The 17,551-nt window shown below is 59.6% G+C and overlaps 2 protein-coding genes across 3 annotated transcripts in view; one reads left to right on the forward strand and one right to left on the reverse strand.

Moving 5' to 3' along the window:
* Window positions 1-3,301, forward strand: part of ACO2 (aconitase 2) — a 32,062-nt gene extending 28,761 nt beyond the window's left edge. The window contains exons 9-18 of the mRNA XM_056137548.1: window positions 404-509; window positions 720-877; window positions 962-1,035; window positions 1,218-1,329; window positions 1,617-1,739; window positions 1,865-2,020; window positions 2,160-2,351; window positions 2,431-2,563; window positions 2,648-2,769; window positions 2,896-3,301. Coding sequence (XP_055993523.1) covers window positions 404-509; window positions 720-877; window positions 962-1,035; window positions 1,218-1,329; window positions 1,617-1,739; window positions 1,865-2,020; window positions 2,160-2,351; window positions 2,431-2,563; window positions 2,648-2,769; window positions 2,896-3,030 — 1,311 coding nt within the window. The 3' untranslated portion in view covers window positions 3,031-3,301. The remainder of the gene's footprint in view (window positions 1-403; window positions 510-719; window positions 878-961; window positions 1,036-1,217; window positions 1,330-1,616; window positions 1,740-1,864; window positions 2,021-2,159; window positions 2,352-2,430; window positions 2,564-2,647; window positions 2,770-2,895) is intronic.
* A 319-nt stretch (window positions 3,302-3,620) lies between these two features.
* On the reverse strand, window positions 3,621-7,436 carry POLR3H (RNA polymerase III subunit H). Of its 2 annotated transcripts, XM_056137565.1 has the most exons (6): window positions 7,055-7,433; window positions 6,227-6,323; window positions 5,573-5,659; window positions 5,197-5,260; window positions 4,113-4,311; window positions 3,621-3,768 (listed from the first exon to the last, which is right to left on the reverse strand). In XM_056137565.1, exons 1-6 carry the CDS (start codon window positions 7,163-7,165, stop codon window positions 3,715-3,717), a joined length of 612 nt encoding a protein of 203 aa, XP_055993540.1. In that variant the 5' UTR covers window positions 7,166-7,433; the 3' UTR covers window positions 3,621-3,714. The 2 variants fall into 2 exon arrangements, with proteins under 2 accessions (XP_055993540.1, XP_055993541.1); XM_056137566.1 differs by lacking the exon at window positions 5,573-5,659 and having other exon boundaries at window positions 7,055-7,436.
* Between the last annotated feature and the right edge of the window lie 10,115 nt (window positions 7,437-17,551).

The raw sequence follows: 17,551 nt of genomic DNA on the forward strand, positions 1-17,551 counted from the left end.
TGCCATGGCAGAGCAGAAGTTGTGCCCTGCAGTTTGCTTGTCGGAGTCCGGGGTGGGTCCAGGCACGAGCATGGAGCTGCCGTACGCGCGAGCCCTGCTCGGCAGACAGGGCGGTTGGGGAGAAGCAGCAGACTGGCCGGCCGCTTCAGCTGCAGTCGCCCAAGCTCAGGGACCCGGGCAAGTCACTCCCTTCTGGGCCTCAGGACCCTGGGAATCCGTGCAGTGACAGTGACCGGGCAGTTTGCTCAGTGTTTTGTTGACAAAGACCATGGGAAGCGTTTGGTCGAGATGGGTTTGCCATCAACCCCACCCCCACCCCCTCAGAGTCCAGTGCCAGGGAGCAGTGCCCCAGGGCCTCTCCAGCCCCCTGGAACCTCTGTCCCCCTCTCTGTTTTTCGTCCAGCTGAAGCCGCACATCAACGGGCCCTTCACCCCTGACCTGGCCCACCCCGTGGCCGACGTGGGCAAGGTGGCAGAGAAGGAAGGCTGGCCCCTGGACATCCGGGTGGGTGAGTGCCTCCGCGCCCACTGCAGGGAACACGGACCGGAAGTGCAGACACCTGTTACCGCGCACCCCAGCTCTCGGGGCCTGGGGTCCCTCTCTGGCCCAGATGGGCCATGCCACCACTCCTGATCACCCCCGGTGGTGGGGTGATGCCCTTTCCTAGTGGGCCAGCTGTGGGCCCCATGGCCTGAGCCGCCCCACCCCCTTTGCCCAGGTCTGATCGGCAGCTGCACCAACTCCAGCTACGAGGACATGGGGCGCTCAGCGGCGGTGGCCAAGCAGGCCCTGGCCCACGGGCTCAAGTGCAAGTCCCAGTTCACCATCACGCCGGGCTCTGAGCAGATCCGGGCCACCATCGAGCGGGACGGCTACGTGAGTGCCTGAGGGCAGGACTCAGGGCAGGGCCACCTCTCAGCAGCCGGTGGCCCCCACTGACGGCCTGTGTTGCCCTCACAGGCACAGATCCTGAGGGATGTGGGCGGTGTCGTCTTGGCCAACGCCTGTGGCCCCTGCATTGGCCAGTGGGACAGGTAAGCGGGTCTGAGGACAGCCCCGACTGGCCTTGAAGAGCGCCGAGCAGCTCTGGGGACACTGGCAGGAGAGGACACGTCAGGGACGGGCGGGGGCGCCGTACCTCTTCCCTGCCTCGGGCCGGGCTTGTACCATGGGCCCGCCTGGCCTCCCCCTGACCCTGTGCCCTTTTCCCCGGTAGAAAGGACATCAAGAAGGGGGAGAAGAACACCATCGTCACCTCCTACAACAGGAACTTCACCGGCCGCAACGACGCCAACCCCGAGACCCATGCCTTCGTCACCTCCCCCGAGGTGAGGCAGCCCGAGGCTCTTTGCACAGCCTCCTGCGGGTGTTGTACTCCTGGGCACAGTGCTCCTGGCTCGGGGAACGGCCTCTGCCCCGCAGCACCCAACAGCTCACTCTGGGTCTTTCTGATGAGTGATAACCAGGCGACATGGGGGGCCCCTCGCCACGCCATCAGCGTGGGCCTCTCCGTCTCTGCTCCGAGCACTGGGAGTTTAGCAGGTGCTTCCCCACTGAGGGGGGGGACCATGGCCTTTCTTGGGGCTGACCGGCCCACTGGTCACCCCTCTTCCAGATTGTCACAGCCCTGGCCATTGCTGGCACCCTCAAGTTCAACCCAGAAACTGACTTCCTGACGGGCAAGGACGGCAAGAAGTTCAAGCTGGAGGCGCCGGACGCAGATGAGCTGCCCCGGGCGGTGAGAGGCCCTTGGGGGGACCGCAGGCGGGAGTGAGCAGCCCCCCAGCCAGCTGCCCTGCGGTGCGGGCCCATGCACGCGGGCACCAAGGCCTCAGCGCCCAACACAGCCGCTTCCCGCTGCAGGACTTCGACCCTGGCCAGGACACCTACCAGCACCCCCCCAAGGACAGCAGCGGCCAGCGGGTGGACGTGAGCCCCACCAGCCAGCGCCTGCAGCTCCTGGAGCCCTTCGACAAGTGGGACGGCAAAGACCTGGAGGACCTGCAGATCCTCATCAAGGTGGGTCTTGGGAAGTGCTCCCACAAGGAGCCTGTGCTCCAGCCCGTGGACGGTGACCGGCTCTGCCGCAGGGCCAGCTCCCAGGCCACACGGCAAAGGGTCCCTCCCTTTGTTCCCCTTCCTGGTCCGCGCTCGCCAGGTCAAAGGGAAATGCACCACTGACCACATCTCGGCGGCCGGGCCCTGGCTCAAGTTCCGAGGCCACCTGGACAACATCTCCAACAACCTGCTCATCGGCGCCATCAACATCGAAAACGGCAAAGCCAACTCGGTGCGCAACGCCATCACGCAGGAGTTCGGCCCCGTCCCTGACACCGCCCGCTACTACAAGGTGGGTGAGCGGTGGGTCCGCGGGGAGCCTGTAGGCCCCGGGCACCGCCCCCAGAGCCTCACCCGTGCCCACCCCGCAGAAACAAGGCATCCGGTGGGTGGTGGTCGGAGATGAGAACTACGGCGAGGGCTCGAGCCGGGAGCACGCGGCGCTGGAGCCGCGCCACCTGGGCGGCCGGGCCATCATCACCAAGAGCTTCGCCCGCATCCACGGTGAGCTGCGGCCTGGCCTGCCCCCGGCTCGCGGGCGTCTCCCAGGAGCCCCCCGGGCTGTGAACTGTCCCCTCTGCCTTCCAGAAACCAACCTGAAGAAGCAGGGTCTGCTGCCCCTGACCTTCGCCGACCCCGCCGACTACAACAAGATCCACCCCGTGGACAAGCTGACCATCCAGGGCCTCAAGGACTTTGCTCCTGGCAAGGTGAGGGGTGGGGGGGGAACCTCCATCCCAGTGGGGGGGGCAGGGACCCTACCAGCTCAGGGCAGCAGCCCCCGCGCCCCGCAGGGGTGAGGCTGGGCTCAGTTCTCCAGCCCCTGCACCCTCCAGCCCCTGCAGTGTATCATCAAGCACCCCAACGGGACGCAGGAGACCATCCTGCTGAACCACACCTTCAACGAGACCCAGATCGAGTGGTTCCGCGCGGGCAGCGCGCTCAACAGGATGAAGGAGCTGCAGCAGTAACGGCGGCCTGGCCCGCTCTCAGCCAGGCGTCCTGCGCTCCGCCTCAGCCACGGGGCGGCCCACGGTCGGGGGGTTCCGGGAAGAACGCGGCAGCCCCGCCCGCCGGCTCTCGGTTCCGGTCTCAGCAGCTCCACGTGCAACTATTTATTTTTGATGACAAGACCCCCACGTTTCTCAAGTTCTCTCCTGCCTGATCATTTCACTCGTGGCTGAAGGACTTTAGAGACCCTTTCGCCCTTGCAAGGAAAATAAGAATCAAACATCCACTGACTGCCTGTGTCTGTGCCGTGTGTGCCACGCCCGGGGCGCGGGGGAGTGGGCGCACCCCCTCTCTGCTCCTCTGCCGGACCCAGCCCTGCTGCTGGTCGGCCCCCAGAGCCCCTCTCCCTGGCCATCGCGTCAGCCCCCAAGCCTGAATGTGGACCTCTCACAGGCTGGCGACCTCACCTGCGGGAGCTGCCCAGCCGGCAAAGCTCCGCCTTCTGGCAGGGTGGGTTGTCTCCACAGATGCTTGGGGTGAGGAGAGTCCTACTGCCCAGCTGGGGCGACTCCGTGTCCTTAGACGCGATGGTGGCCGCGGAGACAGAGGCGGCGCCACAGGCACTAGTGTCCTTGTTTATTAAACATGCTTTCACAGAGGCAGTCCAGGGGGCGGGTGGGGGGCGTCCGTGGCCTGGCCAGCTGCTAACTGCTCGTCCACCAGGAGAGAAGGCCCAGGCCTGGCTCGCTGATGGAGGCCTGTGAGGGGCAAGAAGCCGTGCACTCAGCTGTGGGCAGGGCTGGCTGGACACGGCAGAGGGGCCTTCCTGGGGGTGCCCAGCCAGGAGAGCCCCTGAGCCCTTGGGTGTCTAGCAAGCATCTGCCCCAGATGCACGGCCGGGCCCCCCATTACCCCAGACCACCCAAAGCAGGTCCCTAAAGTCCCACTTTATCCTGCGTCCTGCCTGCTCCAGCCCCACATTTCCCATCTACTGCGGGGCTCCCCAGAGACCCCCTGGGGCATCACACCCTAGGCTCCGCGGACTGTGGGGAAAGGGATATCGAGGAGGCCCCCCGTCAGCAGCCCGGCTCTCAGGTCTTACCAGCAGGGTGTACGGGGCCTCCTTCTTCAGCTCCTCGCTGGACGCGGCGGCCTCGGCCGAGCTGGGCCCCGTGGGGGACGTGTCCACAAAGCTCTCGTCCACCACCCGGAAGCGGATCTCCTCACCCGTGTCCATGTACAGGTCGTGCGCCCCTTCCTCCGTCTCGTACTCCCACACCCACACCTGCTCCGCCTCATCGCTGGGGGGCCAGGGTCAAGGAAACCAGCGGGCAGAGGGGAGGCTTGGGCTCTTGCCCGTCACGCACGCACCCCAGACTACAGGCGCGGTCACAGAAACGCAGGGCCAGGGAGTGCGGGCTGCCACATTCACACGCGGATGTACACGAAAACATACCACCCCCGCCATATCGTCACACATGCCTGCATACTTATGCCACATGGGACATAAACCCACATCTCATACCACCAACATCACATACAACCCCCCATGATACACATACCAGACACCACATATACATACCACACATGTACACCCCACCATAGGCCATGCCCCCCCATTCCCCAGGACCTCCTTAAAGGAAGAAGTGGCCACACCCCAGCTCCCGGAACCTGCTCCCCATGGGGGCCACTCACATGTCCCCTCCAGCCTCACCCGTCAGCCCTGAGCCGAAGCTGTTCCCAAGCTCTGGGCACTGCCCCTCCCCCCACCTGAAGGACTTGCCTGGGTCAGGGGATGGGGGAGAGGAAGCGACCACCAGGTTTCCTGATGCATCCTGGGGTCACAGAGACAGCCCCACTGTGGGAAGCAGCTCCCCCAAGACACCCCAGGAGTCCTCCCTCTCTGCAGAGCACTGTGGGGAATGGGACGACAGGACGGGGTCCCTGTGAGGACGTCGGAAACAGGCCACCCCAGGGCAGCAGGCCGGGATGGGGAACCGCAGCCCTGTGACTAAGCCCCCAGATAAGCCAATGCTGCCACCTGGAAGGACAAGGGAGTGACCTGAGTGAAGTCAATGGGAGCGCTGGCGTCAGACCCCCGGCCCTCAGGGCCGCCCAAGGCTTGGTGGGGAACCTTCCTGGGCCAGCCTGGGGTCCCCGCTAGCCCACGAACCTCAGGAGGATACAACTTGGCCGGCTGCTGCAGAGACTCTGGTGGGATGAGAATGTCGTCGAAGAAGCCGAGAGAGACTGCAGAGTGGGAGAGCCCACGGGTGACCACTTGGGTGCCCTCGACGGGCAGCCTCACCCAGGAGCCTCCCCGCTACCCACCCCGAGCAGCCCCAAACCCGGGGCAGACTCTGCACCCCACCTTAACCTGCCGAGGCCTGGAGTCTTGTAGCCACCTCAACTGGTGGTGCCCTTGGGCCAAAGCGGGAGCCGAGTGGTCCCCTCATTTACAAGCCTCTCCCACTTGGCCACTTCCATTTAGCTGACCCTCGGCTAGCTTCCCCCCCACACACACAGACCAAGGACACCCCCCCAGATCCCCACCCTGCCTACCGTGCACGCCCTCGGGGCTGCAGCCTTTGATCTTCCCGATGAGGACCTCATCCAAGAAAGGGTGGAACACCACGTAGCGGAAGTGCACTGGGTGGGCGGCAGATGGGAGGGCAGGTGAGGGGCGCCGGGGCAGCCCCCCACTCACCTGCAAGGGCCCCCAGGTCCCCGGGAGAAGCCTGGAGCCAGGGCCGCCCACAGTCATGACCCCCAGTCCCAGGCCATTGGGTGACCCCCCAGACGCCTCCCTCGGGATCCAAAAGGCCGGAAGCAGCAAAAGAAGCAAGTGGGCCTGAGATGCCCCCGTGTTCAGGGGTTGCCCCGACTGCTCCCCTCCATCCTCTTTAACGGGCCAGCAAGTTTGCACAACTTGGCAGGCTACCGAAAGTATCTTGCCCGCATGGCAGAGTCTGGCAAACTCCCCGTGGCGTACCCAATATGCCAAATACCAGTAACAATGATGGGTCTCATTCTCCTAACCCTGAAAGAGCCTTGAATATGGCACTTTTTAAAATCTCAGGGCTAGGACGAAGGAGACGTTACTGGGGCCTGCTCGAGGCAATCGACCAACAACAGGATGATCGTGATCGTGAATGTGGGGGTGCCCTCAGAGGACTGTGCCCTCCCCCACCCGAGCCCCAGGAACAAGGCACCCACCTTTGGTGTGCGAGGCGCCGTCGCCTGGGAACACGTAGGCATCCTCCAGCTTGGTGATGTCGAACAGGCAGATACACAGCCCCACGTTGTAGACAACCTGGCGACCCAGACAGGCCTGTCACCCCCAGCCCCTCCTCAGCAGCCCTCCCCCACCCCAGGCTGTCTCCTGAGGCCCGTCTACACTGCAGAACAAGGGGCACACCTTGGGAGAGGAAGGGGCTTCAGGGAACCGGATGGACCCACTCCACCAAAGCGACCGCCAAGCTGGAAAGATCTTACAGAGCTCAGGGCTGTAAGAAGGCAGAATGGCTGGGCCCGTGCAGGGGACACGGCCACGGCCACAGAGCCCAGCCCCAGCCCCCACTGCGGACGTCCTAGCCCCTCTAAGTACAAAGAAGCCCCAGTCACCCAACCAAGTGTCACTCGGCCACCCGGCCTAGGGCATTGTAGTCCCTCACGGGTGACCCCCAAGTGAAGAGCACTTCCACCATTTCGGATCCACCTTTTATTTATTTTGAGGGGTGAGGGTTGAAGAAGCCTCCCTGGCAGTGCTGGGGGACACCAGGGTTGCCCTGGGCGCGCCCGGGAGGCCGTGCATGGGGGGACAGACCCTGGGGTCCCGGAACTTCCTCATCGGCACCTCTGGCCCAAACCCAGTTTCTTTTGGTTCCCCCAAGATCACCGTGCCGCCCGCCCTCCAAGCAAGGGGCTTGGAACCGAGTTCGGAGCCTCGAAGCTCCTCGCCCACGGCCAAGGTCTGGCACGTCCACGGCCACGCGGCGGGCAGTGCCGGGTGCCAGGGCCGCCCGCGCCCCCCACGGCCCGTACCTTGTTCGCCAACTTCTTGTTCAGCTCCTCGGCGATGGAGTCGTTGAGTTTCCTCTCAAACTGCCACGGGGGGATCCGCACCGTGTCCACCATCTCCACCAGGACGAACATCCTGCTGCGGGTTCTGCGATCTGGGCTGACGGGGCGGGAGTCACGGTCACGCGCGGGGCCCCGCCACTCGGGCCGCCAGTGGCACGGCGCGGGAGGGCCTGGAGAGCCCGGCGCGGAGCATGCTCCGCCACTGCCGAGGGCGAGGAGGAAGGCTCGGCCACAGGGGGTGCGCGCTGTGGCCGCGCGAGCCCCCGCCACCCGGCCACGAACCCCACGCGCCGCCACCAAACGCGCCGCGGCGCTTCCGCGACTCCAAATCCCGTCGCTTCCGGAGAATCGACCAATCGGAAGCCTTCCTCGCCCGGGTGGGGCGGGGCTTCCTACGGCTCCTGCGCGGGGCGGGGCGTAAGGGGCGGAGCCTCACGGGGCGGGACATCCTTCTGCCGCCCAATCGGATCCGTCATTCCTCCGAAGGCGTTTTCTGGTTGCTAGGCGACCTCCCTGCCAGCCGGGACCGGGTGCTCCTGGCCTGTGCTGTCCTCTGCCGTCCTCGTCCCCTTCACTGCAGCGGGAGTGGTTGCGCAACAACGCAAACGCATGAGGTCCGGGTTCAAGCTCCGCCTTGCATGCGGCTGTCGCTGCCCCTACCCGGGCTCGAAGCTCTGGCAGCGCGTGTGAGCACCACCAGGAGTCACTCCTGAACGCAGAGCCTGGAGCAGCCCCCGCTGAACACTGCGGAGTCTGGCACAAAATTCTAAATAAATTCATAAAAAATAAATGAAAGTTCTTCTCCAGGACCGAGAGAAAAGCACATGCTTTGTAGGCCAGCGGCCTGGGTTCCATCCCGTACATGTGATTGGTCCCCTGACCCTCCCTGAGCACTGAGCACCCAGGTACCCCCACTCAAGGTTTGCTCAGAGTAGAGAAGAAAGAGTGATGCTGTCATGGGCTTACTTGTATTTATTTCAGCTGAGCAGCAGAGGGGGGTGGTGGAGAGAGGGAGAGAAAAAGGGAGAGAGGGAGAGAGAGAGGAGAGAGAGAGAGGGAGAGACAGACTATGTGTTGCTGGGGATTGAATTCTGGGCTTTGTACTCTATCCCAGGCCCTATTTCGGTTGATTTCTAAGGAAAAATGAGGACTGATGAGACTGACAAGTATAAAAATAGTATTTAGAAGCTGGAGCGATAGTACAGCGGGGAGGGCGTTTGCCTTGCACGCGTCCAACTGGAGTTCGATTCCCCTGGTATCTCATGTGGTCCCCTGAGCACCACCAGGAGTAATTCCTGAGCACAGAGACTGGAGTAAACCCTGAGCACCAATCAGGTGTGACCCAAAAAGCAAAAAATAATAATAATTTTTACCCCCATTACAGTGGTGTGCTGGAATGATAGCACAGCTGTAGGGTGTTTGCCTTGCACACGGCCAGCCCGGCCGACTTGGGTTCGATTCCTCCACCCCTCTCGGAGAGCCCGGCAAGCTACCAAGAGTATCTTGCCTGCACGGGAAAGCCTGGCAAGCTCCCCGTGATGTATTCGATAGCCAAACACAGTAACAACAAGGCTCACAATGGAGATGTTACTGGGCCCGCTCGAGCAAATCGATGAACAACGGGAGGACGGTGTGTGGACAGACAGTGTTTTCCTTACATCACTTATCGCATGAGCTTTTTGCCGCTAAAGAGGTTAAGTAAGTAATAATTAAAAAAAAAAAGAGGTTAAGTAAGGGGACCATTTGATTGAGTGGCAGAGTCAGCACTAGGACTGGGCTGTGCCACCCAGGCATTGGTGCATAGAATGCTAGAACAAGTAAGTGACAAAATGACGCCATCTACAGAGGATGGAAAGGGGCCAGGGTGGACGCCAAAGGCCAGGGAGGAAGTTTCCTGCAGAAGAGGAGGCCTGGGCAAGCTAGTCGCCATGGAGAGCAGCTGGACAGAGGCCAGAGACCTAGGGGAGTGGTTGGGGGGTCTTGGAGGGGTGGTCTCAGCCATAGGGGCCCCCTGGGGAAGGATGTGGGAGGAGCCCAGGCTTGAGGATTCCCACAGTGGCTGGGATGGGGGGAGCTTTCATGAGGTGGGAAACTGGAAGAGGGCCAGGCTTCTTTGGGGGGAGGGGTGGGGAGAACAGGGGCCAGCGTTAGTGCCCACTCCTGTGGGTTCCCAGGCTCCCGGGACGGTATTCAGCTCCCAGACAGCAGCGGGCATTGGTTGGCACGGCTGACTTTGCTCATTGGTAAACCAGGGAACCAGGCCCCTTTATGCAGTCCACAGTTTTTGTGTTTACAAAAACACACACCCAACTTCCTCCGCGGGCCAGCCCAGGCCTGGGGCAGACGCTGCACGTCCGGGGCCGGGCATGGGGCCTGGCACACCTTCAGGGCTGGGTGAATGAACAAGAAAAAGGGAGAATAACTGCTCAGAGGAACCGTTGTCAGAGAGAGGGAGAAATGGGGCTGGAAAGAAAGTAAGGGGGCGGGGTGAGGGCTGGGAGTTCCCACGCTGCCCTGCACCCGCGGGCCGCAGGGCCTGACCAGTGACCCTCATACATCTCTCGGAGGGAAAAGCACTGACCGGACTCCGCAGTGACTGGCGACGTTGGTCGTGGCAGGTGATTGACAGGGATAAGCGGGAAAAGTTTTATTTTTATTTTCTTTTAGGCCTCTGCAGCAGCGCTTGGGGGGCCCAGAGCCACTCAGCGACTTTCCAGAAGACAGGCACACCTGGCAATTCGCAGGTGCTCAGGTGGTGGCAGGGCCCAATTTAGGACCTCAAGCACGCCGGGCCTCCAGCCAGCTGAGCTGACCTGCAGCACCCCTTCCTGAACCCCGAGTTGCTTTAGCGGGGCTGGGGTCCGGCCCTGGGTTCGCACATGCCAGACCATGCTAGGCTGCTGAGCCTGCTCTGATTTATATCAATAGTATTGCTTAGGACCGGGTGGCATCAGTGTGCCCGGGATGGAACCGGGTCTCCCGTGTGTAGCTCATGAGCTCACCCCGCTGAGCTCGGGGTCCTGCCACTGTCTTTTGACATTTATTTATTTATTTATTTTTGCTTTTTTGGGTCTTGCCTGGCAATGCACAGGGGTTATTCCTGGCTCATGCACTCAGGAATTACTCCTGACAGTGCCCAGGGGACCATGTAGGATGCTGGGAATCGAACCTGGGTCGGCCACGTGCAAGGCAAACCCCCTACCCGTTGTGCTATCGCTCCAGCCCCTGTCTTTTGACTTTTGGCCCCTTCATGTCCTTCTGTTGACATGGTTCAGCAACCAGGGCTCACACACACACACACACACACACACACACACACAAACACACACACACTCATGCACGTATGCACACACACACATGCATACACACACACAGGCACACGCTCATGCGTGTCTGTTCCTCTGCTGTGACCCTAGAGCACTGCCTTGTTTCTTTGCTCCTTTGGGCCTCTCCGGGCACTCAGTTCCGTCAGCAAGGCGCTGAGCACGGCCCAAGGAGGTGCCACTGCTCTGGCCTTGCACCGGCACCACCAGGGGCATCAGGGCCACCCTGGAGGTCGTCAGGGGTGTGTGTGGTGCCAGGGAGCAAACCAGCGTCTTGCCCGCCCGGCTTGCACCCTAGCCCCTGTGGCACCTCCCCTGCTCTCAAGTGCGTTTGTGCAGTGCTCATATATATAGACTTGCACTCCTGACCCTGGTGCTCAAACACTTTTTTTCTTTTTTTTTTTTTTTTGCTTTTTGGGTGGGCTGGAGCGATAGCACAGTGGGTAGGGCGTTTGCCTTGCAAGCAGCCAACGTGGCCAACCTGAGTTTGATTCCTCCGCCCCTCTCGGAGAGCCCGGCAAGCTACCGAGAGTATCTCACCTGCATGGCAGAGCCTGGCAAGCTACCCGTGATGCATTCAATATGCCAAACACAGTAACAATTGTCACGATGGAGATGTTACTGGGCCCGCTCGAGCAAATCGATGAACAATGGGAGGACAGTGACAGCTTTTTTTAAAATTTTTATTAGTGAAACACCATGAGGTACAGTTGTAGACTTACAAATTTTTGTGCTTGGATTTCAGTTATACAATGATCCAGTACCCATCCCTCCACCAGTGCCCATTCTCCATCATTTACATTTTTTTTTAATTTTTGTTAGTGAAACACCATGAGGTACAGTTGTAGATTTACAAATTTTTGTGCTTTTGTTTCAACTGTACAATGATCAAACAACCATCCCTCCACCAGTGCTCATTTTCCACCACCACGGGTCCCAGTATCCCTCCCGCCCCCCATCCCCCCATCCCACCCTGCCTCTGTGGCAGGGTATTCCCTTTTGTTCTCTCTCTCCTTTTGGGTGTTGTGGTTTGCAAAAGAGGTATTGAGTGGCAATCATGTTTGGTCTATAGAGTGACAGCTTTTTGGGTCACACCCAGCGATGCTCAGGGGTTACTCCTGGTTCTGCACTCAGGAATTACTCCTGACAGTGCTTGGGGGAACCATATGGGATGATGGGAATAGAACCCAGGTCAGCCACATGCAAGTCAAGCGCCCTACCCACTGTGCTATCACTCCAGGCCCTCAAACACCTTTTTAGTTATGCTTTTGCCAGGGGCCGCATCCTGAGCTGCAAAGCTTAATCACGCCTGACTGTGAGGTGTCAAACACTCATCAAGTGCCAGGATCTCAAATAGAGCTGCCAGGCTCTGGCCGCAGAGTGGCCATCATTATTCATGCTGAGTGCATGTGGTGACCCCAGGTTTTAGACTCACGACCTCACACTTGCAAGGCAGGTTGGTTAGCTCCTGACCCATCATTCCCTGGTCCAAAGAGAGCAGGTGTGGAAGAAAACACCCTTGGCAATCTCTGAGGTTTCAGATAGAAAAATATGTTTTATTTTTTGCTTTTTTTTGGGTCACACCTGGCAATGCACAGGGGTTACTCCTGGCTCTGTACTCAGAAATTATCTCTGGTGGTGCTCAGGGGACCATATGGGATGCTGGGAATCGAACCTGGGCTGGCCACATGCAACCCTACCCGCTGTGCTATTGCTCCAGCCCCAATATTACATATTCTAAAGTGAACTAAATTTGGGGGCCAGGAGCATAGCTTCAAGGGTTGAACATATGCTCAGCATGCATGAGACCCCCCCAGCTCCACTCCTGATACCACAAGGCCCACCCCAGCACCGCTGGGTGTGTCCAAGTGATGGCCGCTAATACCCCACCCCCATCACTGGGCCCAAGCAGCACCTCAGCAACAAATACAGACACCAAGGCCTCAGGTCCACATGGCCCAGCAGTGGATTGCTAAAGTGGGGCCCCGGGGACCTCAGGCATCCCTGGAAGTCCCCCACCAAAAACAATGTGGGTGCTGAAATGATAGCACAGGAAGTAAGACACACCTCTGAGTTTGCACATGTCTGACCCAAATTCAATCCCTGGCTCCCCTGAGCCCCACCACGAGTGATCTCTGAGCACAGAGCCAGGAGTAAACTCTGAGCACTGCCGGGTATGGCCCAAAAGAGAGAAAGAGAAGGAAGGAAGAAAGGAAAGGAGGGAGGGAGGGAGGGAGGAAGAGAGAGAGAGAGAGAGAGAGAGAGAGAGAGAGAGAGAGAGAGAGAGAGAGAGAGAGAAAGCAAAGCAACCGTGTACGTTCGACCTGTGAGCCTCTGGCAGGTTGGACCCAGAAGTGTTTGCTTGGGAGTGCTCAGGGGAGCAGGTACTGGAGATTCCATCCAGGACTCCGGCATACAAAGCACATGGTGCTAGTGCCCCAGCCTGTATCCCCTACACAATTCATCTTGTTTGTTTTGGGGCCATGCCCAGTAGTGCCCAGGCCTTAATCCTGGCTCTGGCACCGGGACCACTCCAGGCAGTGCTGAAGGACCCACATGGATTGCTGGGGCTCTACCAGGCAAATTTCCCATCAGCTGTACTAGCTCTCTGTTTATTTTTATTTATTTATTTATTTTTGCTTTTTCAGGTTATGCACTCGGGGAATCACTCCTGGCGATTCCTCCTGGCTCTGCACTCAGGAATCACTCCTGGCGGTGCTCGGGGGATCCTATGGGATGCCGAGGATCGCGCCCAGATCAGTCAAGTGCAAGGCGAGCCCCTCTCTGCTCTCCTCTCAGGCCTGGGTTTACTTTTATGGCTTCCCCGGGCAGTGCTCTGGCTGGAGGCCCGGGGGTCAACCAAGTAATAGTTAACCAAAACGCTTAATGAAGTGATGCTCAGGGGCGCCAGGGCTCTACCCAGCAGTGCTCAGGGGCCAGTTTCTTAACCTTCCCAAGCCTGTGTTTTTCCGCCTGTGCCAAGTGGCAGCCAGACCTCCTCCGGCTGAGTGAGGGCCGGCCGGCGCTTGGCAGCCAGCCAGGGGGAACCGCTATCGGGATGAATCAGCGCCGGGCCCGCACCCACCTCTCCAGCTGTTCCTGGCCAGGGCGCCTTTGGCAGGAGATGAGCTATTGAATCTCAAGCTTTTCACCAAAATAACCTCGACGCTGAGCCCCTGGTTTCTAGCAGCCGGCGTCTTTGTTACTCAGCTGCTGGTGGGTGGCTGGGCGGGGCCCGGCTGCGTTCCCTGAATGAATGGTCCCGCGGGAGAATCCTGACACTCCCTCCAGCCTTGGCGGGCGGGCGGGGGCCTCACGGGCCTGTGCTCACAGCCAGGAGGAGCGGGGCATGCGGGGAGGGCCCGGCCCGGAGGGGGCCCTTGGGCTGGGCTTCTGGTTCCTCAGAACTGGCCTTTGAGGCCCTGCCTCCCGGTCTCCCATCTCATGGCCCTCTCTCCCCTCCCCCCAGGCCACTCCTGAGGGCAGGGTCCTCTCTCCCCCCCACCCCACCCCCGGCCCCAAACCCAAGAGAGCACTGCAGGCTGGAGCCGACTTTGCATGCAGGAGGTCCGTGTTTGATCCCAGGCACCACATGGGTCCCTGAGCACAGTCAGGAGTGTGCTCTCCCCAAGAGCTGAGCCAGGGGAGCCCCTGGGGACCACTGGCTGTGGCCCCAAAGTAAAAATAAATTCTAGGGGCCAGAGCGGTAGCACAGCGGGTAGGGCATTTGCCTTGCATGCGGCCGACCTGGGTTCGATTCCCAGCATCCCATAGAGTTCCCCAAGCTCTGCCAGGAGTAATTCCTGAGTGCAGAGCCAGGAGTAACCCCTGAGCATCACCGGGTGTGACCTAAAAAGCAAAATAAAAAATCTAGAGGCCTCAAAAAAACAAACAAACAAAAAAAGGGATTAAAAACTCTGGGGCTGGAGAGATAGCACAGCGGGTAGGGCGTTTGCCTTGCATGCGGCCGACCCTGGTTCGATTCCCAGCATCCCATATAGTCCCCTGAACACCACCAGGAGTAACTCCTGAGTGCAGAGTCAGGAGTAACCCCTGTGCATCGCCTTGTGTGACCCAAAAAACAAAAATAAAAGTGATTAAAAAAATCTAGAGGGGGGTCCCCATTTGGTTCCTTTGTGTTCTTGGGGTTCAGAGTGAGCATCATCCAGGTGCTCCGGTCAGTTGGGCCATCATGAGGCCCAGCTCCACACCCGCAGGTCAGCGGGCGAGGCCCAAGGCGAAGAGCAGGAAACAGCCCCGTGTCCCCCCCACAACACCCGCCTTCTGGCTGGGGAACAGCCGAGTGTGGGAACCAGGCTCTGGGCAGACCCCGGCCCCCTCCGTCTCTCCTGAGCCTCGGCCGGCCCGGCCTGTTTGCAGACAAAGCTCAGGGGAGGAGAAGCGGCAGCTGACACCGTGTCGCCGGCTCTCTGGAAATAGGTCTGCTCTGGAGGAAGGGCTTCCGGCGGGCGGCTCCCAGCCGAGGGGCAGAATCAGGGCTCCAGGCTGCAGGTGATAACGCGTGGCAAGTCTTTCCGTCTCTGGTAAAATGAGAAACTGAAGCCCGCGGAGCCTGATCGTTGTAGAAGGTTCTAGAAGGACAGGGATATATGGTGGCATTGGAAACCCTTGTGTGGGGCCCAGGAGAGAATGAAGCTGGGTTAATTGTGTGCAAGGCAAGTACCTTAAGCCTTTGTCTACGGTCCCAGTTACTTGTATTTTTTTTTTTTTTTTTTTTTGCTTTTTGGGTCACGCCCGGCGATGCACAGGGGTTCCTCCTGGCTCTGCACTCAGGAGTTACTTCTGGCAGTGCTCAGGGGACCATATGAGATGCTGGGAATCGAACCCGGGTTGGCCGCATGCAAGGCAAACGCCCTACCCGCTGTGCTATCTCTCCAGCCCGTTGCTTGTATTTTTTCTTGAATGTTTTCATTTTCACTCCCCCCTCCATGTTATTTCCAAAACAGCTTTGGAGATGCCAACCTGTGTGTGGGGGGGGGGCGTCGGCGGGGGTGAGCCCCTCTGTGTGCCGGGCTGAGGGGAAGGGGGACTGGCAGCGGAGGAGACTGTGTGAGCTGAGACTGGGTGGCGTGTGACCGCAGGCTCCTGTGATGCAAAAGTGTGTGTTTTGAGAGTGTGTTTCTCTGCGACGGTGTATTAGTGAGTGAGTGTGTAACTGCATGAGAGTGTGTGTGTATGTCAGTATGTATGTGGGTGTGTGTGTGTGAAAGTGGGTGATTGTGTATGTGCAAGTGACTGTGTGTACGTGTGTGTCGCTGTACAAGTGTGTGAGTGCATGACTGAGTATACGACTGGGTCTATACACGCAAGTGAGTGTGTGTGCATGTGTGACTGTGGACTGTGTGTGATGAGTATGTGATGGTGTATGATTGTGTGTGTGAGACTGTGGACCGTGTGATGAATATGTGATTATGTGTGATGAGTATGAGATTGTGTGTGTGAAAGTGTATATGAGTGTGTGACTGTGTGTGATGAGTGTGATTGTGCGACTGTGATGAATATGTGTGTGACTGTGATGAATGATAGTGTGTCACTGTGTGTGATTGTGTGTGAATGTGTGTGTGATGAGTATGTGTGTGTGAAAGTGTGTGTAGGAGTGTGTGATTGTGAGCGATGAGTATGATTGTGTGACTGTGTGATGAGTGTAATTGCATGACTGTGTGATGAGTGTGATTGTGTGACTGATGAATGTGTGTGTGACTGTGTAATGAGTGATTGTGCATGACTGTCTGATAAGTATATGTGTGTAAAAGTGTGTGTGATGCGTATGTGATTGTGTATGTGAAAGTGTGTGATGAGTATGTGATTGTGTGTGTGAAAGTGTGTGTCTATGAGTGTGTGACTGCGTGTGATGAGTGATTGTGAGTGTGTGTGACTGTGTGTTGTGACTGTGTGACTTGTGACTGTGCGATCAATGACTGAGTATGTGTGAGGAGTATGTGATTGCGTGTGTGTGAAAGTGTGTGAGTGTGCGTGACTATGTAACTGTGTGTGAGAATGCGTGAGAGGATGCGAGCTCATCACTGCCTCCTGCTCCTCCTCAGCCGGATTCAGTGCAAACCCCTCCAGGGCTGAGTGGGGGTGTCGAGGAGGGGGAGACAGGCGACCCACATCTGCTCATTCCTGGGGGCCCTCAGAGCCCAGTGGGGGACAGACTGCCCCCCGGGCCCGTGTTCAGAGAGGACAGGGGACAGTCAGGGGGAGGTGGCGCAGGGACAGCTCCTGCTGGCGGTGACCTCCATCCCGCCTCGCGCGGTGTAATTGCCAGGAATGCTGCCACCCGCCTCCCCTGCATTCCTCGGCTGCTACTCCCACCTGGCAGGGCAAATTATACCCTGGCGTGGCAATAAACGCCACTTTCCAAAAAAAGCAGCCGCTTTCGGGCGGGGGTGGGGGGGCGGGGGGGGGGCCGCGGCTGGCTCCCTCGCTGGTGCCCGCAGCGCTGGTGTCTGGCCGCGGGGCCTTTAAGCCGACTACAAATTCCCACCGGCCTCGTCCTGCTCTGCCTGACGTCAGGAGGAGGCGTGTGAGTGAGTGAGGCGCCCGCATGCTCGCACACACTCACACTCACACACTCAGCGTCGGGAAGCAGGTGCCGGGAGAGGTAAGGGCAGGCCGGGCCGGGCAGCAGGCAGGACCCGCGGGGGAGGAGGGACCCCCGGTGGGGGGGCACCTCCCGGGCCCAGCTGGGTTCAGTCTGGGGGGGGGCTCTGTCCTTCCTCTCCGCCTGGACCCCTGGGGGACGCGAGGCTGTGTGGCTTCCTTGCACACGAGTGTGTGCGCGCGCAAGTGTGTCTGCGTGTGTGTGTGTGCGTGTGCGTGTGCCTGTGTGTGTGTGTGTGTGTGAGTGTGTGTGTGTGTGTGTGAGCAGACAGCGGCAGACACCTGCCAATCCGCAGCCTCTGGTCTGGGAACCTGGGGAGAGAAAGGACTAGAAACAATGTTCCCGGCAGCTGCAGAAGGACAGAGCTGAGGGAGCGGCTGTTTCTTCCCCCACCCCGGAATTCAGGGCTGGGCAGGGAGGTCTTGGGGGACAGTGATGGTCGGACCCAGATGCTGTCCGCCCTCCCTCCCTCCCTCCCGATGGGTGATGGGTGAATCCTGATAATGGCCT

This window comes from Sorex fumeus, unplaced genomic scaffold (assembly GCF_029834395.1).
Source record: "Sorex fumeus unplaced genomic scaffold, SorFum_2.1 ptg000125l, whole genome shotgun sequence".
Taxonomy (NCBI): domain Eukaryota; kingdom Metazoa; phylum Chordata; class Mammalia; order Eulipotyphla; family Soricidae; genus Sorex; species Sorex fumeus.

What these genes read in the sequence shown, in the direction of transcription:
- POLR3H (XM_056137565.1), bottom strand. Translation starts at nt 7,165, where the DNA reads ATGTTCGTCCTGGTGGAGATGGTGGACACGGTGCGGATCCCCCCGTGG. An exon ending in CAGCCCCGAGGGCGTGCACG is followed by an intron (nt 5,261 to 5,572) that starts GTAGGCAGGGTG and finishes CCCACTCTGCAG; the next exon opens with TCTCTCTCGGCTTCTTCGAC. An exon ending in CTGCAGCAGCCGGCCAAGTT is followed by an intron (nt 4,312 to 5,196) that starts GTATCCTCCTGA and finishes CTGGCCCCCCAG; the next exon opens with CGATGAGGCGGAGCAGGTGT.